This window comes from Haemaphysalis longicornis, unplaced genomic scaffold, assembly GCF_048455015.1.
Source record: "Haemaphysalis longicornis isolate Haplotype H1 unplaced genomic scaffold, Haemaphysalis longicornis Haplotype H1 scaffold_7, whole genome shotgun sequence".
NCBI classification, from domain to species: domain Eukaryota; kingdom Metazoa; phylum Arthropoda; class Arachnida; order Ixodida; family Ixodidae; genus Haemaphysalis; species Haemaphysalis longicornis.
Genome location: NW_027526422.1, coordinates 31,688,015 through 31,711,278, shown reverse-complemented (window position 1 = coordinate 31,711,278; position 23,264 = coordinate 31,688,015). Strand labels below are relative to the sequence as shown.

Sequence of the window (23,264 nt, the reverse complement as noted above, 5' to 3'; positions counted from 1 at the left end):
GAACACAAACTACGGAGACACTTCAACATATACCTGTCAACCAAAGCAATCAGTACACTGCGAGGAGGGGTCTCATTTTGGGGGAAAATAAATCTTGCACTGTTAGTAGCTCTATCATTGCACTTTTGTGCCCCTGGTGACGAAGTTTAAGCACTAAAAATACCATTTTTACAAATGAGTTTTGCGTTTGCGGCACAAACGTCCAGACAAAATAAAAAAAGAGGGAAGGAGCTGAAAGAGGGAGTGTTTTGTTGTGCTTTCACACTTAACGGGAAAGCCACAAACACCCTCTTGCCTCTCAGATAAAAAAGTTCAGCCACTGTAGAACAACATTGGGCTTCCTTGGCGCATTCTTTTTGTCATGAAGCAGCTAACAGAAAACTCTTGCTGTCTCTGTCATCTTGCATCACAGTGGCCTACATCTCAACACTTCAGCAGAATTTAAGACTTTCAAAAAAGGCAGGACATCTATTTTCCTTTTAGCTAAAGTGCTCTTGCTACTACAAAATCGACATTGCACGCCGATTAGCGCATACGTGCGCAAAAATGTTTTTAACAAAACAACGTTGAGTCACGTTCTGCGTTATACGAAATCCTTTGCGTAAGTCATCAAGATACCATTAATATTTCAACTCTCTATAAACTGTCAAGGACCAACATAAGTCCTAAAAACTAGTAGTGTACCTCACCTAAATACACTGAGAACTGGCACAGGTGTAAATTATTCATGAAACTATCGCCAGCGATTTCAGGTAATCAGATCTGTAACAATGAACATGGTCACGCTAGGGTTCGAAAAAGCTATCGAGATAATGCTGTATGGTACGATAAAATCTGAAAAAGCAACGTTGGCTGTGATGAGGGCATCCTTTCTTTCATTATTCACCTCACTTACCCCCTAGTTTCAAGTCACGATATTCTAGATTAGATAATGTATCAGATTAATCACACAAATTACCACGGAAAGTAACCCGTTCTGTTTTCTGCAGTTGACTAGCCCAAAATTAGGAAGGCAGTACCAATGAACAAACCAGCAGGGCTTCAACCAGTGGCTAAACCACTCTTCCCTTACATTTCTAAGATCAATACTGAGCATTTTTTTCCTGGTGGGTAAACAATGAACAAAAAATAAACTGTCTGTAGCGATTTAAAAAAAGCAAAGAAAGCAAGCACATTGGCGGCTGGACGGCATGTAACTATTCCTTGTGGCATCACCCGTGAAATCAAATTAATAAAGTTAACCAAATCTCATCACCACGAACACAGTATACTAGCGCTCGTATACGAATCAGAACACATATGTAGCGCTGATTCAAGTACTTGTGAATCCACTGACAGACACACTCGATCGATATCTTCAACAGCCCGAAACAACTCACAAGCCTCATGTGGTCTACATTTTTCTTATGTGTTGTTTTATTGTTACTACGTATAAAGATTGTTGGGTCACGGAATCTGTGCTATCCTTCATTTATGTTCCAGCCTGGCACTCTGGACTGCTTGGCGCCAACACACGTGTTGCACCAACACACAGTGCCCTGCAACGCCGTGCACGAGGGGGCAGAATCAGCCCTCGTATGTTGTAGACGTAGCTAGAGCTGATGTACTCTAATATAAACCAACATACACACTGCAAATTTCCGAATGTGCAAGCCATCACACTTGTACCAACCAGGAAACACGTCTGCTTATGCTTACGCAATGCCCGTAGTCCCAAACAAAACCCAAGCTAGCTTCCTTGAGGCTGCCGCCTCTTATTGCGAGTTTTATCTAAACATTCCCACAAATATTTGTCCAAGGGACACTGAAAAATGCCTGTTCCTAGACTTCCACATTCCGTATAATATACACCAGGGAAAAAATGTGGTTGCTTCCTCTGTCATAGGAATTAGTAAAACACGAAAGTGAAATGTGCAGCAAAATCTGCAGCTGAGCATTATTTGCGGGTCGTCGGCTGTCTTGTGGGTGTGCTTGGCGAGCGACGTCCTGCTCGCGGGTCGCTTCGGCAAAGGTGTACTGGCGTCATTTCGGTGACGGAAATGGCATCAGTGAAATCTTGGTGTATCCCGGCATAAAACACTTTCCAGTTAAAATATAAAACCCGCAAACGAACAACCCGACGTATAACACACTCTTTAGTACTAAAGGTTGCTTCCCCGCAAGAAAACCCTGTGCGCAGGGGTGCACCATCTACAGGAACCTTGCTTCACTGTACTGGCATCACTTCCGTGATGGATATGACGCAACTAATATGTTTGTGTATCCCGGAATAAAACACTTCCGTGTTAAAATCGTGACAGTCCATAAATATGCCAGTTAAGATCAATAAAAGGTGGCCGCCAAGTTAAAATTCGTACGCGCATAAATAAGCGTGCACATTTATAGATAAATACGTCTGCACTAATGTACCTGTCCCAACAGTGCCTGCACATGGCACACTCATCACGGCCCAAAGGTAACATTCAGCGTCACAATCTCCATGGGAGGTACGTCAACCATGTGCACACTGCGCAGCCTGGCTCCATTCCTGGTGCCCGTCAGTGTAGTCCTGTGCACCTGCTGGACCTTGACAAGCCTAAAGTTCTGCAGTCGCCCCGATGCAAGTGGGGAAGGTGGTGCCTTGGTGGAACGACTGGCACGGCCCAGGGAAGGTGCCTTCTCGAGCAGGCAGGTAGCTGGACCGACACCTGAAACACGGCACGAGCCTGCCTTGTGGTGAAGCAGCAACAGACTGTTCTTGGACGGTTGGTCGAAGTCGTCCTCTAGAGGCGCCGTGCGGAGATTCATCATCCACGTGGCGCAAGGGTAGCTGCCCTGAAGGAAGGACAGGCCCGGGCGAAGCGCGCAGTTCTGTTTCCCCTTGGTGGCCAGCACAACGACCGGGTAGAGGAGACGCTCCGACAGCGAGTGCGCCAGCGCGGACAGGTTGGGCACCTCGTTGGTGCCCTTCCCCTTTTTACCGGTTCGTGCGGGAACCCTCGACTCCAGCAGCAGCCAAAAATTGGCCTGCGTTTCTCGCACGTCAAGGACACCCTCACCCAGTCCGCGGCTGTCGTCGTAGCGCAGCTTGCGGTCAAGCATGACCTCCAGCGATCCAGGCCTGACGCTTGCGGCGCCGTGGGCGTGCGACACGAGCAACGTGAACCTTGATAGTTCATCCTCAATGTAGGCGGCAGTCGTGACCGGGTAGTAGTTGGCCTCCACGGGGAGCCGCACGTCGGTGACCCGCTTCATCATCTGGAGGCCCGACGAGTCCGTGTAGAAAGTGCGGTCCTCGTTATTCACGTCTGTGTCCAGTTTCATGAACATCTCAACGTTGTAATCGGAGCGCCTGGACAAGTCAAACACGGTGGTCATCTCAAGTCCACCTCCGAGTAGACCTTCGACGTTGTAGACGCGAAATGTGTTCGTCAGACCGTCTGCGTAGGCAGTGACGAGCTCCGAAGTGATCGGCCCCTGTACCACGCGCACGTTAGGGAGGCGTCCGGTCACATTCACAAATGGGTCGCTGGCGTCTGGCTCGAAGAGGTACGCACCACTGTGAAACTCGAGTGAGCGGTACGCAGAAAAGGATACATTCACTTTACTCTCGAGGCCGTTCCGGAGAACTTTGACAGAACGTAGCAGGCCTGTGTCGTGCGAGAAGGTTGCCTCCAGGTACGGTGTCAACAGGACAATGGGCTTTGTGTGCGGATTTTCAAAGTTGAAGACGGACTGCGCACTGGCATCGGACCACGTGTCGGCAATAAACATTGATACCCTTGTCTTGGGAGTCTTCAGTCGTCCGGGCTCCAGGAGTAGTGTGTACGTGCTGAGTGACAACGCAGCGAGCTTCACCACGAGGACCAATTCGAACACATCAGTGGAGACAACCGCCGTTTCCGTCCAGACGGGATTGAGCTGGAACAAGACATCTTCGCCGCTCGGACCAAGCACTCTGGCAACTGCCTCGTAGACATGCAAACGGACTACCTCCTGGCGTGCCTGTGCGTGCGAGTTGTAGAGAACGACCTTGCGGCCATGCAGAGGGGGCACGGTGAGCGGCAGCTTGATGGGGAGGACATCGTATGAGGGCCTCTGCACATCCGGGAACAGGCACGACGCCACCGGCCGGGGCGAGTGGACGGAGTCGTTCACTTTTGGTTGCTTGATGAGCATGAGGTACTGGGCCGCGTGCGCAATGACGCCCATCGCCTCCTTCATGCCGTCGTACATTTGGGAACCGTAGTCGGCCATGACGCCTTCCTTGGAGGTGCCCGTGATGGCGTCATGGTGCTGAAAGAGCCCCAGAGTGTCCCTGGTCTGCACGAGAAAGACGTAGTCGGCGTCCAGCCTCCGCGCGAGGTCCTCTTGGCCGCTCTCAATAAGGTAGGCCCGCGCGATGCTGAAGAGGATTTCGGCTGCACGGAGCCAGTGCTCGAGCTCGCGGCAGAAGTGCTTCATGTACGGCCGTGTAGTGAAGTAGCCCGTCCAGTAGGACAGCCTCCCTTCGGCGTACATGTCACCGTACGAATGAAAGTCTCCCGTGAGCTTGGCGAACTGGTGCTCGCGGGCCACACCCTTCTCCATGCGCGTGTAGACCTCTTCGAAGTAGTCACTCAGCGTACCGAAGCGAACGTGCGCGTGCAGCCGCTTGCTCTTGTTGATGTAGTCGAACAGCTTGCGGTAGTTGACATACTGCTGCTCCCACTCGATCTCGTGGTCGAAGCGGAAGTCGTCCCCCAAAGGTATCAGGGCCACATTGTGTGGGAAGAGCGATCCGATGCGGCCATACTGGCCGAGCAACAGTTCGGCCAGGGTGGCCACGTTGTGCTCGGCCACCTGGGTGGACCGGCTCTCGGTGTACTCGCCAGCGAGCCGTCGGAAGTCAAACTTGAGGCAAATTTCCGGGTCGGGTCCGCAAGTGTGCTCGATTCTGTATAATTCGAATGGCGCCATGTGGGTCAGCACGCCGGAGTCATTGAAGTACGTCGTCGGGAACGGAGTCTTCCACAGGAACTCAAGATCTCTGCAGCATAGAAGAGTTAAGTACTTGAGAGAAACAGGCCCCAAAAGTTTTTCTATCTCCTTTTTTGTTCATTCAGCAACCTTTCCTTTAATGTAATGCCAAACTGTGCAGGAGCTAATTATCGCAGTACGTGCACAGTGTGCTGCTTGGAACGTTCAGATCAGGTTTGGAAGCAGCTGTGCAAATAACTTTCCGTCAAAAAATGAAGTTATGGCATTGTCACGCTCTTTCAAATAAGCAAACGTGCAAGAGGTGCTCATGCTGAGCAATGTATACATGGAATTTGCATATAAAACTTGTTGCCTTGATCTTATCCCTTCTTTTTGTCTCAAGGTTGAGGACATTTCCTGCGGTCACTTAAAGTGAAAACCTTATCTCTTCCAACGGGTCCACTCATAACCATTGGGACTAGCCAATCTTTTGGTCCCAATCATGCGACAATGGAGACTGCCATGTTTTACATGGTCCCCCATAATGCCGCGTTTCAAGCAAAAGGTTGTCCGCTAGTAAGTCCTCCGCATCACCAATTTCGCCATAATACCTTATTCCTTTCACAGCGGCATGTTATTCAGTAGAGCTAGGACACACACGCACACACACAAGCACATGCACACACTGTATTTGTGCTGCGCCGAGTTTCCAGGGTTATAGAAGTTTTTCCCTTTTCTCTTGCCATACAGAAAGCAAATCTGATGCACTGATTATTTAGAGGCAGCACCTGCAAGTAGACAGTGCTACGGCGCCTCCTATTTGATAGTTTTCGATGCTCTCACTTCCACACATCATCATAACCGTTAAGTTATTTAAATTATATATATTGTATAGCTGGTGACTGTGCAGTTGTTATGGGTGTAAAAATATTTTGAACTTCGAATGCTTCATGATCTAAGTGTTTGCTATTCGATTGGATTCACATCACAGTATTATTTTTCGTAGCATTGGAAGTTTTCGAATATCTGAACATCTCAAATAGTTCGAAATTCGCAAATAATGCTACTAGAGTTCGCTCTGCCAAACGGCATGCCAACTATTCTAGTTTCACAGCACGGCATAGCCTGTTGAGTTGGCTTTTTTGCACGACATCAACGCCATGCAAGAAAGCCTAACAAGTGTAAGCCTTGGGCAAAACGGGCGTATACTGCTCTATGTTAGCTAAAGTGGAACGCTACTTCTGAAAAATTTATAAGCCGAGAAAACGTTTCTGTCAGTATTGTAGCACGAATGAGGAATCATGAATTATTACTTGGTTTGCAGTAAGCCCATACCTGCTGCTACCATATAGCAGCCTCTTTTCAATGACTGGAGGCACTAGTCAAACATACGCGCTTAATATTTTCATAGCACACTGAGAAACTCAGATTTCTTCATGGAAACGTATTTAAATTATTGTTCCACTACTTTGCCATGTTGCTTTAACTTAATATTTGTAATGCTTTTCTACCATTTCTCCGATCACACTCTAGTACGGGAACACTAGGATGAGCTATGTCCGGACTCCTTACGTTATCTTCCTTTTTTAGCTATGATATAGACGCTCTATAGACACAAAGCAAAAATATTCGTATTCGACGAACAGTCAGTTTTTACTATTTGTATTCAAAAATATTTCGTTCGGTTCGCAATCAGTTTTCACTATTTACATTACGTATCGCTATTCATATTTCGCTATTCATATTATCATGTACGCAACAATACCCTTAAATATTCCTTCTTTCGGCGGGCCAATACTGAATGGAAACAACTTACTAACACCCAAGTACAACAGCCTTCACTTACCTTGTTCACAGCGTGTTTATCAGTGCTGACATTATGCCATTTATTTTTTATATATGTACCTATGTATTTGTTGCTTGCCCTTTTATGATCTTCTCATAATTTGTACCCTCCTGCCAAAATCCCAATGTCGGATTGCAGTATCAATATATAAAATAAAAAAAATTCAATTCGCAGTCCAAAATTTGATATTCCCACACCCGTAGCATTCGTGCATGCTGGGTACACACATCACCTGTCATCATATCACCTACCTTTACCAACGCCTTGAAAACAGAATGAATTCCGCATTTTGTTTTGCAATTCATCACTCCTTTTTGTTGTCACCTCGGCTGTAAACCATCGCAATCTCTTCTGCAGGCGAAACAAACTAGCGTCGTGCCATCTGTAACAGAGCCTTCCCTTTACTCACCTAAACTATCAGTTTCTAGACACTTCTAAAGCAAGATCGAGCTGGGGCAAAATTTTGAGTTCTGTACGCTTTGAAAATGTTCATTCTAATCCCGACAAGGACTATGACCGGTGGCATGCACATGTGTCACATCCGGGTTGCCTTCGTTCAGCCAATCAAGGGTCGCTCAAAATGAACACTGAAACAGGCAGGGGATGGACAAAACCAAGCATTCCACCCCTGGTCGCCAGAACACCGAGATCTCAAACAGCACGGACTTGGGGGTCGACAAAACGTACCGCCTGGCAGCCAGGTACGCCTTCCAGGCGAAGTGCGTGCGCTGGACAAAGGTGCTGCGGATGCCGGCCGCCTGGAGCAGGTAGGGCATGGCGGCCCCGTGACCGAAGGGGTCGATGGACCAGCCCGTCCGGGGCACCACGCCCAGCGTCGAGCGCAGCCACTGGTGGCCCTCCACCAGCTGGTCCACCATGGCGTGGTAGTGGACGGCCGCCTCGTCGCTCATTACCCAGCCGCCGGTCAGCATCTCCAGCTGGCCCCGCCGCACCAGGTGCCGCACGGCGTCGCGCAGGTGTGGTCGGTTCTCCAGGCTGCACGTTCAAAGAGGGCGCCTCGTCAGAGCGTCGGTGCGGGCTAGCAATTGATTACAGTTGCGAGACATTATTAGTACCTACCACACAAGAGAACAGGAAGGAAGAAGAACACAGCACAGAAACTAGTCCAGTGTTGTTTTTTCCGTCATGTTCTCTTGTGAACCAAGTACTAATAGTGTTGCCAAGCGGGACAAGGCGGAACGAATTTGTCCACATTCCGTAACGCTGCATACCGGGTCTCTTCATTCATCTTGGAAAAGATGCAAAAAGAAGACCCGGACGAAGGTTGAGGGTTGACCACGGAGCAAGAATTTCTCCGTGGGGATGACCAATCCTAGCGCCTTGCTTGTCCATACCTCAACCTTTGTCAGTGCCCGTTTTTGTGCCTTTTGAAAGATAAACATAGTCCAACTGACCCAGCTCCGTGTTCAGAGGGCTCTTCAATTTAGGGTCCCGGCCTCACGGTGGACGGCCCGCAGGTGGCGTGAGAATCCCCCACGGCATAGAAATTTATGTGAAAAACGAATACCGGATTGCATATTGGCAAGTACACAGCGAGTCTGAAACTGGAAATCAAAGAGCCCCAGCATAGCAAAGGCAATAACAAGTCTGCGAGGGTAGTGAACATAGCTCGACAATTAATTCAGAGTGAGAGTCAGGAAGGATTTTATGAGGCAAGAGCTAAATTACAAAATTTTTGTACACAGAAGGAGGTCCCATAGTCATAATTAGAACAACCATAAAGAAAGGCACATCTTGTTTTGTTTGAAAGAACGTAACCTCTGACACGTATTGTTCGGCAGGCATTCTCAGATAATGACTGGCAGCCTACCATTGTCCCTGAAGAGGGAAGTGTATAACAGCTGCATCTTACCGGTACTCACCTATGAGGCAGAAACTTGGAGGCTCACTAAAAGGGTTCAACTTAGATTGAGGACTACTCAGTGAGCAATGGAACGCAAGATGATAGGTGTAACGTTAAGGGACAAGAATAGAGCGGAGTGGATCAGGGGACAAACGTGTTTGAAGGACATATTAGCAGAAATTAAGAAGAAATGGGCATGGGCAGGGCATTCACATGAAGGGAAGATAGCCGTTGGTAATTAAGGGTAACAGAGTGGATCCCTGGAGAATGCAAGCATGGCAGGGAGCGGCAGAAAGTTAGATTGGCAGATGAGATCAAGAAGTTTTCAGCCTCAGCACCGCACCAGGATAATTGGAGATCTATGGGAGAGGCCTTTGACCTGCAGTAGGCGTAGATAGGCTGATTATGAGTGGAGGAACGCGAGAAATAAAGCGTAGCGTTGACCAGCAACAGTCAATAGGAAATTCCCAGCAATAATGCCACAATTAAAGCGTGACTACAATTAAAAACTGACACGAATCATAAATGTTTATGAAAACCAAAAAGACGTTTAAAGCGCTGCACTATGACGGAAATCGAGTAGGACACAGTTGGTTTTCGCGCATCTTTTAGAGATTTGCGAGCTTACCGCTTCACGTGCACACGTAATATTTGGTTCGGGTATTCCTGGAACTTGAAGTATATAAAAGTCACGCTGTTTGCACTTGTTGCAATGCTCAAAGTGCGCTCCAGTGTTCCTTTAAGGTGTTCTGGCCAACATTTTCTCTTCAAAGCCTACCTGAAAATTTCAAGGGTAGCATATGCCAAAGTGAGCTCAGCTTGCGGAACGTGGCTGACGCGTACATCATGATACCGTGAAGCTTGCAGCTATCAGCCGCACAATATACCCAATGAAAAAACGAAAACTTAGTATACAACGGCCTATGGGTAGTGTCCCACTACGCCAGCATAGATCAGATTGATATCATGTTAAAACGGTTATCTGGACTTTTTGCCGATATTTCTCAGCGCTTACGAATGCTTTCTAGGACAAACATTTTTTTCGAGATTAAAAAAAGTACTACAAGTAAGCTTTCGAGGGGAAGACAGGCAGCTGTAAAAGACAAAACCACCATGGGTCTCCAGCAACCCGAAATTCAGGGAGGTCAATCGTGGAAATGGAGAACTTTCCCGCACTGCACGCCAGTTGCGCGGGAAAGCCCGAAATACAAGCAAGAGCAACACACACGAGGCGCGCGCGTGCCTGCAAGCCACTCACTCTCGCCACCAGCGCGAAAAGAAGCACATCTCGGCCCAGACGAAGGAGAAGTCCTTGTGCTTCTGCAGGAAGTCCACCATGTTGTTCAAGATCGGCGCAGTGTTCTCGACGAAGTAGTCCTCGAACGTCTTCAGCCAGCCCGGATCATTGTGCGAGTGCGGAATCACGATCACCTGCGCACGTGCGCAAGAAATGAATGCAAGTCTCTTAAAAATGGGTGTCTCAGCTACACCAGGACACAAACTTGGCACTTTATTTGAAAATCGCTTTCGCCGCTTGCTCATTCCACTAAAATGGCATTCCACGCCGCATCGTCTCCGGCCGGGAAGGAAGCGGGCGTTTAGTCCGTTTAAAATAGCGACACACGCACTTTTAATTAAGCTGACCTTCTACGAAAATGCCGCTTAATTAAGCGATTTTGATACAATGGCAGTACTGTTTGTCATTCGCAGCATTGTAAAGAAAAATCGATCGCAGCATTGTCAAGAAGATTAGTGCATCAAGGAAATGCGTTTTGGGGGTTTTTAAACGCTGCCGAATAAACACTGCTTTCATTTTTTTATCTGAACTATAGAAGCATGCGCACAGGCACTAAGACATGCGGCATAACCCAAGCAGGATAGAAACTATTCCCTGGTCTGCTCAAAAAGGTTCACAGGGAAAGAGACAGCTGTGGAGAGGCAGGAGGAGGAGTACACGACGCTGACATTTGCTTTGACCCTGCGAGAGAACTGCACGGTGAAAAAAGTGTCATTCAAAGCGAATGAAATCAGATTTTAATGGCAATCGATCAGTATGGCAGTATGGGTTTGCACGGCGAATACCCCTGTCATACGGAAAAAAAGCGAAAGACCTTTTAATGAAATTCACTATGGCTGTGCGACCTTGCAGGGCGAGAGAAATTTCATCACATAATGACAACAGCGACGATTAGAAAACCCGCATAACCGCAACATAAAAATGTAAATGCGTCTATGTTTCATGCGCTTTAATTTCTGAAACAAATCACCTTCTGATGACATTTAGAGCAAATGATATTACTTGGGCGCTGCACGAGAATGCCCCACGCGAATTATGGTATTCGGGGAGCGAATGAGTTCGGGGAACACATTTGCATTAGCTTCCAACTATACCCGCCGCGGCGGCTGCAGTGGCTGTGGCGTTGTGCTGCTGAGCCCAAGGACGGGAGTTCGATCCCGGCAGTGAAGGCTGCTTTTCTGATGAAGGCGAAAAGCGAGGACGCCCGTGTGTCGACATTTCGGCGCATGGTAGAAATCCTCAGGTGGTCCAAATTAATCCGGAGCCCTCTACTACGGCACGCGTGACGCCTCATATCCCAGGTATAGCTTCGGCGCATTAAACACCCTTGCTCTCTCTCTCTCTCTCTCTCTCTCTCTCTCTCTCTCTCTCTCTCTCTCTCTCTCTCTCTCTCTCTCTCTCTCTCTCTCTCTCTCTCTCTCTCTCACACACGCACACACACACACACACTTTTTCATTTTATGCACAGAAACTTCAACACCAAGGAACCGGTTGCATTTCCGTTGTGTAGCGCGAGACACATGGCCGATTGGTGCATGCGAATCGCATGCGACTGATCGTTACGACTGTCGCCACGACTACTGTTCATTCCACAAGCTACGTGCAGCACTGCGGGGGCTACATTGTTGTCAGCAGTCCGCCCACTGAGGGCGCCTAACTCACCGTGAAGGGGGCCTTGAAAGGACATTTCCTTCTCCCCTCTCGGCAGGTGGAACCGCAAGTCCCCGGCGCCTTTTGTTGCTTCCTTCACGGTGAGTTAGGCGCCCTCAGTGGGCGGACTGCTGACAACAATGTAGCCTCCGCAGTGCTGCACGTAGCTTGTGGAATGAACTATATTTATAGACTAGTCGTACGCGTGAATCTGAGACACATGGCCCGATGCGCGCGTGCGATGCGTCGTACCGCGGCGCCGCTCCGCCCACCGTTTTTGCTCCATGATCAACTACGGCGATCGCTGAGCTGAATTTGTAGATTCCGCGCGTCGTTCGCAAGAAATGTATAAAGCAGGCAATCGTGAAGCGTTTTCTGAATTCGGAAACAGCCCGCGCACACGCCGGCCGCGCCTGCCAGCTCGGCACACTCAGCAGCTGTCGCTGCTCTTCCGAATCAATCTGATCGCTAAAAAGAAGTTCCACATGCGAGAAAGTAGGTGTTAGTGTGGTGAAAAATTGTGCTAGGGATTGTTGTCAGGGCTTATTTTAAAAGCAGCGATCAGATATCTGCCGCGATGCTAAGCCTACGCTGACCGACCGTGGAGGTTCGGCGGTCGGAGCGGTCGCCGCGGCGCGCGGTGCGCCGAGCGGCCGAGAGATGGCGACACCTGCGCGGAAGCATCGAAACAAGCTGCGCAGACGTCTTGGTCGCCGATCCCTCAAACGGCAATTATAGCTGAAATAAAGTTCCACATGCGAGAAAGTGGATAACAGTCTGGTGAAAATTTGTGTTACGGATTGTCATTCACAGTTGCACAGATAGGGGCGACCAAATGCCCGCCAGGATGCTAAGCCTGAAGTTGCTAAGGATGCTAAGCCTAATACAATTAATCTGGCAACCTTGGGAATTGTATCATGTCAGCGCCCACGATTCGTACGGTCTTGGAGCTCGCTTTACCCCCCTGACCTGAGAAACGCAAGCCGGTTGCGGGCTCTCATTGGCTGTGGCCTCACGAGGTTCGCAACGAGGGCACGACTGCATCTGGCTTGCCAGTCGCACGTCGCCTCCTCCGACCAGCGAACGACGCCAAAACAGGTCCTAACGATCAGTCGTAACGATCAGTCGCATGCGAATCGCGTTCACCAGTCGTCCATGTCTCGACACATGGACGATTGGTACGCCCGCGCTTATGCCGCGCTTAGACAAGCAACGCCATCTGGTTGCTAAGCGTGCAACCAGAAATGCGTGACCGTGCCCGTGGCCTCCGCGATCGGCTACCGGCGGCGCGCCGTTCCGCCGGCAGCAAATCGCGGAGGCCACGGCGTGACACGGCCTCCGCGATCGGCTTCTGGCAGCGCGCCATGGCCTCCGTGATCGGCGGCAGCCGATCACGGAGGCCATGACCGTGACGTTCACCTAGCTGTGTTCTTATTGGCCGCAGGTCCAGACCCTCTACGCCACACCAGCGGCGTTCGCGGGGCATGCTCGATCGTTCTAAACATTTGGCACTGTGCCGCAGCAACGAAAAAAGGTCGTTTTGCCGCACGCGCGGCGCCGCATCTGCGAATTCGCAGGTAAAATCGCACCATGTAGAACGGGCTCCACTGTCCCAGCAGCGTACGTACGTCTGCATGGCTGGGCGCCGGTCTCGGCGAGGCCTAGCGGGGCGCAAAGGGCAAAGGGTGCGGGTCCAGCACGAGAGCGGCGGGAAGAAGCGAGGGGAGGAAAGCATCAGGCCCTCCCCCCATTGTGCGCCTCCTCGCGGTGTTGCCATGACAATTAGTACGCCTCCAAGCTCAAGATGGCGGTGACGCTGCTGTTCACTTTTGCCCGCCCAGGCTCGCCAGGGGAGGATTCGGCGCTACGACCACAATTAGCCGGGACGCTGCCCTGAAGGCTAAGATGCCGCCGATTGGTTTCGCTCCGAAACCATTCCTCTACAGTGAACGTTCACAGCTGGACACAACCCAACGAGCACACGCGTAGTGGCTGCGTTGTGTCCGGGCTTTCTGGCGCCACGTGTGTTTTGCGGCACACGTTCGTAGGGGATTGAGAGAGAGATGAAACTTTATTCAGTGGCCCGATAGTTCCTCAGAGGGTCGGCGGCTGAGTCCAGCTTGGATCCGACGGCGTAGGTGATTACTGTGGCGGGTGCAAGGCAGACAGTTCCCACCTGGCCAGGCAACAAATTAGTGTCCATTTCTATCAACCAGCCCCAGTTTTTTTCCATTCTCTACGAAGCAGACAGGAGCGCAGGAAATCAGAAATGTGCGGAAAGCTAATCCCTTGCCACTTGCTTGAAGCCCGTCTCATCGACCGTGTCATGGCTTAGGCACGTATACCGCCCCGACAGATATCCCACCGAGTGTCCACCAGTCAAGCAGCAGCTGCGCACGGCGATAATGCATTCTAACAGACTCGCTCCAGCTGCGCCTGAACTTAGTGAGGCCCTCAGACAAGGTTCGTTCGAAATAGGCTGAAGCGGCGTCCTCTTGGTTAAAATGTTATTGTCGTAACATTCCCGGGAGCAGCAAGTGGCCCAAGTGCAGGCCGGTAATTAGACGTTCAACGCTTGCGGCTGGCGCGAAGAAACAAAGAAAGCAGCTCGTGTCGAAAACGACACCCGACTGAGTAGCCCCCGAAGAGGCGGGAAGAAATTGCGGCCTTGCATGGGCGCGCTGGTAATGATAGCTGCGGCTGCAAGTATGCGCTGTAACAGCTGTGACGTGCAAAGCGAGTGACAGTCAAGCGCGTAGCGGACATACGCTCACAAGACAACTGTTAGCTCCCCTGCTTTCTGCAAGACGCTACGGTAATAACCCTGCCGTTTGAAAGATTCACCCATCTTCCGCCATATTTGATTACTAGAATAGAAACAATGCTGCGCTCAAAGCTTGCCAACACAGCGGACCGATCTATCGCGTGAAAGCACTTGTATATACTACGTTTCATACAAGTATGCATTATGAAGTTTCAAGCTCAAGTCTCGAGACGGAAGTATCGAAACGGAAGGCAAAATGTCGGCGTCGACCGCGTCTGTGGCAGCAAAACGGCTGCTAAAAACCTGTGACTGCGATGCGTTTTATAGCGCGTGCTTCGCATTACTGAAATACAAAAAGGCTGCGCTGCTATTCAATACATGGGCATATGCAGAGCCACGTGGAAAAGAGACCGGCGTTCGGTGGCAGCGACACGTCATCAAGCACCCTTCGCGCTAGCCTCGCCCAGCGGTGCAACAGTCACCAGCGAGTCGGGCCGCTCTGGGTTGCAGCAGAATTCCCAGAAATATCGCCCAAACGATTCCGATCTACAGCCAACATGCTAAGAGAAAAAAATTTAACCTGCACCGATTTAACCACGAGCATGCACTCCGTGGCGCGAATTCAATCGGACATTTCCCTTTCACAACTCATGTGAAGTGCTTATGTTTTCTCAGATTTTCGTTATGAACCACCATCGTGGAGTCGTGTCATGCTCCTCTCGACCGACAACGTACAGTTCAGGGCACACGTACCGTCTTTACAAGCGCCTTCAGCGATGCTTCCACCACCATTGTCTCGAGGGCTGCGGTTTGTTTTTCGGTGGTCCACACGACGATACGCCACTGCCACACAAACATCTCAAATAATCGCCGAAAAACAAAAAAAAAAAAAACTGGGGAAGCTTGCAACAAGTTGGGCAAAGCTTGAACTGTAGCGAAGCTGCAGGAATTCTTTCTACGTGAGCAAAGGACACATCACCACACAAATGTAGCAGTTTAAAATTATTTATTGACATGTTACGTCTTCGCTTTGCACTGTGCTAGTTGTAGTCATCGACAAATGCATAGAGGGACGTGCCTACGAGCGCTCGGCATTTTCTCGCTCTTCAAAGTTTTCGATTTTTTTTTTTTTTTTTTTGCAAAAGCCACTGCACGTGCCAGGGACGCTCGGCGGTCCACAAGGCACGCGCTCGCGAGCGTTCAACATTTTTTAAGGCCAGAATGAAGTTCGCGCGGCGGAAAATCCGCCGCGGCAGGACGCCGTATCATATGTTCGTCGGGCTGAACTACATAAGCGAAAACACGGCGTCCGCCGCCACGTCATCGCTGGGTTGATCTCAGCGTGGCTAACTGAACCTCCATGCCCAGAATGAACGGCGGCGTTCAGTAAACAGACCCAGTGAAGAAGCTTCCCGTTTGGGTTGTATGTCATTTGACGATTCTGCGTGACTCGAGGGCGTTCCCTCTGCTGAAATATGCGTTTTAAGTTCGCATAAGCATTAAAGGCAGTTAATGAAAAAAGAAGTACGAGCGTCTCCGGAGAGATCCGAACCAGCGACTCTCAGAACATGGAACCGGCATTCTACCTCCACTCCATCTCGACAGATGGCGCTGTGGTGCAGAAGGGGGCCACAGTCTGGGCAGTGACCACAAGCGCATAAACCTGAGTTTTGGGAAACTGGGGGGCGAAAAAACGGGTCGACCGGGGCAGCGCACAAAGTTAAACAGCAAACAAATTGCGGATATAGCCGAAAGCATAGAGGCTGACATAGAAAGAAATCCTGGAGAAGAGTGGGAATATGACAGGCTCATCAAGACTATGCAGGAAAAAATAGTCAAGGCAGAGGGGGCCAATCGATGGAGAGGAAAAAAACACCCAAAAGCTGGTGGAACAAAGAAATAAAGGCGGCGATAGAGAGGCGTAAACAGGCGTCTGGAGAGCACAGGCAGGCCAAGAGGATGGGGAGACATCAGGAGGAGGTGGACCTAAAATTGGAGCAGTATAAGCAAATGAAACATGAAGTGCAGCAGTTAGTGCAGGTGAAAATAAAGGGGGACAGCGAGCGATGGGTAGCGCAAATACGAGGAAGGGGTAGAGACGCGCCGAAAAGGTTTTGGAACCATGTGCAGGCATTAAGGAAACGTACGAGTCCCACAGAAGGCGGTACTATAGAAAACGCGCAGGGGCAGATACTCAAGGGAGAGGAAGCATTGGCATACCTACACAAAATCATCACGGAGAAGTTCGGTAAGGTGGATGAAGAGGCCCCGCAGCGACACAGAGATGTCGCTGCGGCTAGGCCGGAATGTCTGGAGATAGATGGGGACAAGCTACCGAAATGCTACCCTTCGAGGCACGGGCAGGGTGCCTGAGAACCCGGGCATACACGGGTAACTACAGGCAGCAGGATGAAACGTGTGCAGGCTGCGGCAGTGATCGGGAAACTATAGACCATATTGTCAGGAGCTGCACAGAGATACGGCCACCGCGCGGTGAGGGGGAAACGACGCTGGCGGAGGCTTTGGGATTTGGGGCGAGGGGGAACCTCAACTTCAAGGCCATAGAGGTGACGAAGGGGCGACTGGAGTGGTGGTGGAGGAAAAGTAGGGAAGGGATGGGTACGCAGGCGGAGTAATCATGCGGATGAGAATTTAGAACAGCGAGTGGAGAAAAAAGGGGGGTTGGGGCGATGAGTTTAAAACAGAAAAGAGGGAGAGATGGGAGAGAGGAAGCAAATCTATAGGTTAGCTGGGAGTAGGGCAAGTAAACGTAATAAAACAGGCAAGTCGGTTGCTGAAAACCGACGCCCCGATTCAAAGGGAAAGCCACTAATGATCATCATCATCATCATCATCAGGGCCCAGAGACAAAGGTGCTGCACACGCCTGTCCGGATCCCATTCTAGCCACCTTACCCAAGCCTCCGGATCGAGCCACCGAGCTCTGGCGAGCACTCCTCCTGTTTCTTCAAGACCCGGCGGCGCCACCGGTTGGTTATCGGCTCCTCGACAGCCACAAGATTCAAGCGGCCCCCACTTAGCTGACTCCAATACGTCCGTTAAAAAAACGGAGGCAGCCCAACCCTTTCCCTCTTCTATAACACTGTAGTCCTTTCCACCGCAGTGCCCTCGACACATTATAATGTGGAATAAACGTGATTTCATTCGTTCATTCACTGTAACACTGACCCATAGGGAACCCCGTGATTCGTGCAGACACTGCTTGCCCTATGCCATATGCCTGTCCTTCCTGTAGATATAGTTTGAATCAACGGCTAGGGTGCCAAAGTTGTGCCCACCCGATACAAAGGGGTTAGCCACATCATCATCATCAGCTTATCAAGCCCGGCTCTGCATACTAGAGTGAACTAGAATACCCAAGTATTCTAGTTCACTCTACTGCATACATGCAGCTGGCTGCTCCTAGTATTTTGCTGTAGTTGAGAGGCTCTCGCAGTGACACCGCCTGTTCCTCACACGCCGATCTTCCAAACGGGCCCCCTGTAGCCAGATGTAGCCTAATTACAGCTATCGTACATGCTTATCTCGGCGACACGAGCCACGAGCTTGCGGCTTGAGCTATCAGAAAAGCGTGGACTTCACTTCTTGCAACACCATTTTACTCAGTCGATCTCAGATGTACGTAATCCGCTTTTTAGCTCGAGCACGGCGCGGGACAAGCGTACGTCTATCGTAAACGCCTATCGGATATCGGAAGACCTGTCACATGATTGATTCCTTCGGTTTGCCGCTCGCCGCCGCTCCGCCGCCGACGAACTTTTCTCACCCGTTTTTTCCGCCGCCGGGCGTTGTTCGTCGTCTTCTCGTCGTATATTCGCTCCATGTGTTCTGGCCTTCACGCGCCACACATTACGGCCAGCTACAGCAGATCCGCTGCTAAAAAATAAAAAAGAAAAATACCGGCCAGGCGCACGTGAGTGTGCGCCTCGTGGAGAGCGCGCGGCGTCGGCCAGCTCGACCTTCGAGATCTGCCCAGCGTTCGTGGCGCTATCTCTCGCGAGCTGTTCTCGCCAGTTCACATAAGTTCGCGCCTGAAGTGGGGAGCACAGACGCCGAGTACACGCTATAAACGCAGGGTTAGCGACCCCGGTGAAAAAAATGTTTTCTTTCTAGCTGGATTATCGAAATATTCTAGCTATTAATAGGCAGAATTTCTATCTAGAAATTCAGTTTCTAGTTCATTTATAGCTAGATTGAGATTTACTTCCAGCTAGCATTGGTCAGTCCAGCTAGAAGGGAAAAGAAAAACCCGCAAGCTGGAAATAATCGTTTCTAGCTAGACGAAGAATTTTTCTAGTTAGAAGCTGTCGATTCCAGCTAGAATCTAATAATCTATAGTCATAAATGAAGCCGGAAATTATGATTTCTTCCTATAGTTCATATCACAAGCTAGCTGCAGCACTGTGGAGGCTACATTGTTATCAATAGTGCGCCCACTGAGGGCGCCTAATCCGCCGTGAAGGGGGTCCTGAAAGTACATTCCCTTCTCCCCTCTCGGCAAGTGGCACCGCAAGGCCCCGCCGCCTTTTGTCGCTTCCTTCGCGGTGAGTTAGGCGCCCTGAGGGGGACAACAATGTAGCCTCCATGTGTGCTGCAGCTAGCTTGTGATATGAACTATACAAATGCTCTTTCCATGGAAAGAGCATTTTTAGCAAGAAATAATTTCCGGCGCTAGAACCCGCGGCAACCTTGAAAATGCATTTTCACGGTTGCCGCGGGTTCTTGTGCGCACGTGCTAACGCGGTCCACTTTGGGAGACATGTGAAGCCTGCGGAAAAAACAACCCGGGACTGCCAGCCTCCAGCCTTGCACCACTATAGTGGGAGCTGCGCCAATTTTCATAACGAAGCCGGCCGGAACCGCGGCAGCCGTGCGCGATAACAGCCGTAACGATGTTTGGTCCGCGCTGCCGCGCAAGACTCAAAGCTCCAAAGTTATAGAATAAAAGTAACACAACCATTTTTCACATCACATCTTTCTTCAAATAATGCAGGCCTGTTTTGTCAAAAAAAAGTTTGTTAATGCCACGTTCTCATGTAACTGTCGCATTCATTTAGTTTGAAATGCCGCACGGAGGCAGGCAAGGATTACATCGTACGTAGGTTCGAACCCTGGAATAACGCGTTTTTGTATCTAGCATGGAGGAAAGAAGAGTTTTCGCGCGAGCCAGACTGCCGATTTGCTAGAAACGATTTTTACCCCTACTGTTAAAACGAGTATCGGATACGAGCTAATTTCCGCGATACCACTTCATTAAAACGAAGTTCGACTGCAGTGCTGCGTTATGACGTGCTCGTAGTTCCGCTCAGCCTCGTACATGGCTCGTACCAAGTGATGAGGTGTTGCGATTCTAAAAAGTTCTTAAAACCCAGCGACGCGTAATGTGTAACAGTGCTACAAATAAATTTAAAGCTAGACAAGCACCGACGATTAACAACGAAGAAACGCACAGCGAGCAAAACACTTCTTTCGCCAAATTTAGTCACTGAGTGAGGAAAATTTTTTTCATGCTGCTGCTGCGGCTGCTGCAGCGGCTGCTTGCTCCGCCGATCTCAACGCGACGCTATCTATAGAGAGAGAGAGGTGATTGGATGGAAGAAAGGAAAGGAAAGTGCACTGGGGATATTATTGAGCTCAGTAGGGAGCTCACCTGCATACAACCCAGTGCGGTGGGGAGGGGAAGAGGGGATAAAAGACTTGGGAGGAGGCTAGGGGTGGAATAGAAAAGGCGTGAAAGAGAAAGACAAGAGAAAGGGAGCTATATAAAGTAACTCTACGCGACGCCTGATGCCAGCGACGCTGCCGCCGGGTTACGAGTTGGGGTCCTCCGGCGGCGGTGTTTTCAAACTGACCTAATCTAAAAACGTTGGCCTGAAAGAGCATCGTTTACACGGAAAAACGTAAGGATAACACACTCGATGGCGTCAAGATCTGTTAAGTGGTACTTACCCCCGAATTCATAGACCTATCTTAAACTTAAGCAGCGAGCGTACTTCATGAAGTCCGCTCCAAGACAGCAGGCGGCTTGAACGGGTCTACATTCCCTTTTTTTTTTTTTTTACGGCACTCTACATACGAGCTCGCAAAAGCTATAGTATTACTTCTGCGTTCTGCGCATTATCAATTAACTCATCCCCATATCAGTACGCGGGAATTTCACCGTAACGTGTATTCTGAACGTAATTCCCAGTGCAGAAAACAGAAAAAGGTTGATTGATTGTGCGTTACAAACCCTCGCAGATACAGCGCACACTGCTAGTACCAACTGGTGTTCCTCCAATGCACCGTCGTCCATCCGTCGCCTTATCGCGGAGCAGGCGAGCAGCTGCATCTTCCGCTAGCGGGACAGCGCGGCGGGAAAGACCCGGCTGCTTGATCGTGCAGCAATTTGACGCACCGCTGCAAGATAAAAATCCAACTGAAGAGTTTGGTTTCTCACCTCTAACGGTAGCTTAGCCCACTGGCTCCTCATCGCGTAATAGCGGTCTTCGAAGGTCTGGTTCCAATAGGTCCTCGATTGCGGCTTGAAGTTAAGTGTAGGGTACACGTCGGGCGTGTAAATATCCACATCGCGTCGCATTTTCACAGCACTGCAGTCGCCGGCTGCAGACCACGCAAAAGTAGACTTCGACGCCTTGTGGTGCAACACCTTAGACGAATTGCGCTGCCGCCGAGCATAGCCGTACAATTTTTGGCGCAGGTGAAGCTCGGCCGACTCCTGCGCCTTCTTCGAGTAGTAGTAGAAGCACACGATAGCGGCGCAGGTGACCAGGCAGAAAGCTGCGAAGGTGCGTACTTTGCCGTTGCGGTTAGCTGCAAAAGTACCTACTTTGCCGTTGCGGTTAGCACACTTCATAACGCTGGAACACGTCGATTTCGAGTTGTAGATGCGTGTGAAAAATCACGCGGAAGGGGTGACCAACCGCAGAGTCATATGGGAAATCGCGAAACAGTTCTGTCCACGGAACACTCGAACGCTGACAGCGCGTGACCTGCCATGGCACGAGCGAGCGTGGAGCATCCGCTGCTGAGCGGCGACTGGACGGTGTCTTTGTTACATAGCAGATGATGAAAAATCGAACTGTCGCCGCTCTGCCAGCTTTATAAATGTTTCGATGCCCAAGCAAAAAAAAAATTTTTTACTTTAATAAATCAGTTGTTGGTTCGCGCTCGTGCTGTCCACGTCGTTCATTTGTTTTCCTTTAAGAAAGTGTGTCCTTAGTAAACTCAATCGCAGTTTACGAACATGCAATACCTACTTACTGACGTTCGAGAACAAAGAGCTCGGGAGACGAGAGAAGGGAGACGCCGACTTCACGGCCGGCAATGATGATGATGATGCTTATCGGCCTCCCCTTTGTAACGGGGTGGCGTTGCACAGCAACCTTAGTCTTAACGCCACTGTACAATCACCTCGCCAAAAAAAAAAAAAAAAAGGAACTTCATGAAACTTTTGTGCTTGTGTGACCTTTGTTCGCATGTCTTCCAAGAATGTTCCCCGCTCTTTTCCCACCAACATTCTAACCTTCTTTTACTAACCTCTAGTGCGGTCCAATTCACTTTTCCGTTTACCTTAAAGCCAAGGGCTTCCGGAAGCTGGATGGCTTCCTCACTGAGGACTGGACAGATATACCCTTGCACTCCTTTACAATATGTCGCATGGTTTCTGGCTCCCTGCCGCAGCCTGCACACAGTTCTTCCTGTACTGGCTCGCGGATAAGCGTTTTTGTCCGCAAGCAATCCGCCTGGGCTTCAAAAAGCAATGCACTACCTTTGGTATTATCAAAAAAACTTTTCCCTTGTGATCTCCTGCTTCCCGATCCTGTAGATATCTAAGGAAGCTTCTGCGTCCATCCTCTTTCTCCAGGTCGTGGTCTCTGCCTTGGTCATTTCCCCTGCACTTCCAGGTGTCATATACTTTGTCCTGAGCCTTCTGGTTCTTTTCCTCCACTGTGTGTCCACACTTTTCATGTAAAGATACCGTAACACTTTGGCCGTCCATCTCTGGACATCAATATTTCTAAGTCGTTCTTCAAAGCATATTTTGCTCTGCCATCCCATGTTTCCCTGCACTGCCTCATTTGTTGTTTTACTGTGTGCTCCCAATGCCAATCGACCCACCACCCTCTGATTTACTTCTAGCCCCGATTGAATCTCTGATTTGACACACACTACTGCATTTCATAAGGTGAGTGCTGGCACCATTAAACACTTCCAGATTCCTCTCACTACTTCATATCTGTTATATCCCCACAGTGCTCTGTGATTCATGATAGAGGCGTTTCTTTTGCCTTTCATTTTTAAATGCTCCTCATGAGTTTTTAGATACGTCGGACCTTCGTTTATCCATATGCCCAGATATTTGTATTTCGTTACCCATGGTATTGTTGCTTGTTGAACGAATACCGATTCGTTACGGGCGTCGTCATTAAAAACCAGAACTCCCGACTTTGCTGTGCTAAACTCTAACACCAGTTCAGTGGCTTCCTCCCCGCATATATCTGTGAGCTGTTGCAGACACTGTTCGCTATCTGCTAGTAGTACTAATGTCATCTGCATGTATCAGTCCCGGGATATGTTGTTCCACTTCCTGTCCTGTGCGGCTATAACACAGATTGAAACCTATTTTACCGCCTTCAAGCTTTTTTTCTAGTCTTGCCATGTACAGCATGAACAGCAATGGTGACAGAGGACAACCCTGCCTTAAACTTCTATTTGTGACTACCGGTTCCGTGCACTTCAGGTACTCCTAGATAATTTGCACCTCGCTCTCATTGCAAATTCCCTGCAACAGCTGTATAAAGTCCTGGCCTAATCCCTCCTGCTCAAGTATGAAGTCCTGCCCTCCCGCATCCTCAACTGTATTAAACCTTGTATCCTCGAGT

At 49.7% G+C, this 23,264-nt stretch overlaps 1 protein-coding gene across 1 annotated transcript; it reads right to left on the bottom strand.

The window, feature by feature from the left end:
• Window positions 1-794: 794 nt before the first annotated feature.
• On the bottom strand, window positions 795-21,355 carry LOC144145097 (alpha-mannosidase 2-like). Its single transcript, XM_077676589.1, has 4 exons — window positions 20,819-21,355; window positions 9,907-10,079; window positions 7,472-7,780; window positions 795-5,008 (listed from the first exon to the last, which is right to left on the bottom strand). The coding sequence occupies exons 1-4, from the start codon at window positions 21,233-21,235 to the stop codon at window positions 2,443-2,445; spliced, it is 3,465 nt and encodes a 1,154-aa protein (XP_077532715.1). The 5' UTR covers window positions 21,236-21,355; the 3' UTR covers window positions 795-2,442.
• Window positions 21,356-23,264: the final 1,909 nt, after the last annotated feature.

What these genes read in the sequence shown, in the direction of transcription:
- LOC144145097 (XM_077676589.1), bottom strand. Translation starts at nt 21,235, where the DNA reads ATGAAGTGTGCTAACCGCAACGGCAAAGTAGGTACTTTTGCAGCTAAC. An exon ending in TTTTCGCGCTGGTGGCGAGA is followed by an intron (nt 7,781 to 9,906) that starts GTGAGTGGCTTG and finishes TTGAACGTGCAG; the next exon opens with CCTGGAGAACCGACCACACC. An exon ending in GCGTACCTGGCTGCCAGGCG is followed by an intron (nt 5,009 to 7,471) that starts GTACGTTTTGTC and finishes TCTATGCTGCAG; the next exon opens with AGATCTTGAGTTCCTGTGGA.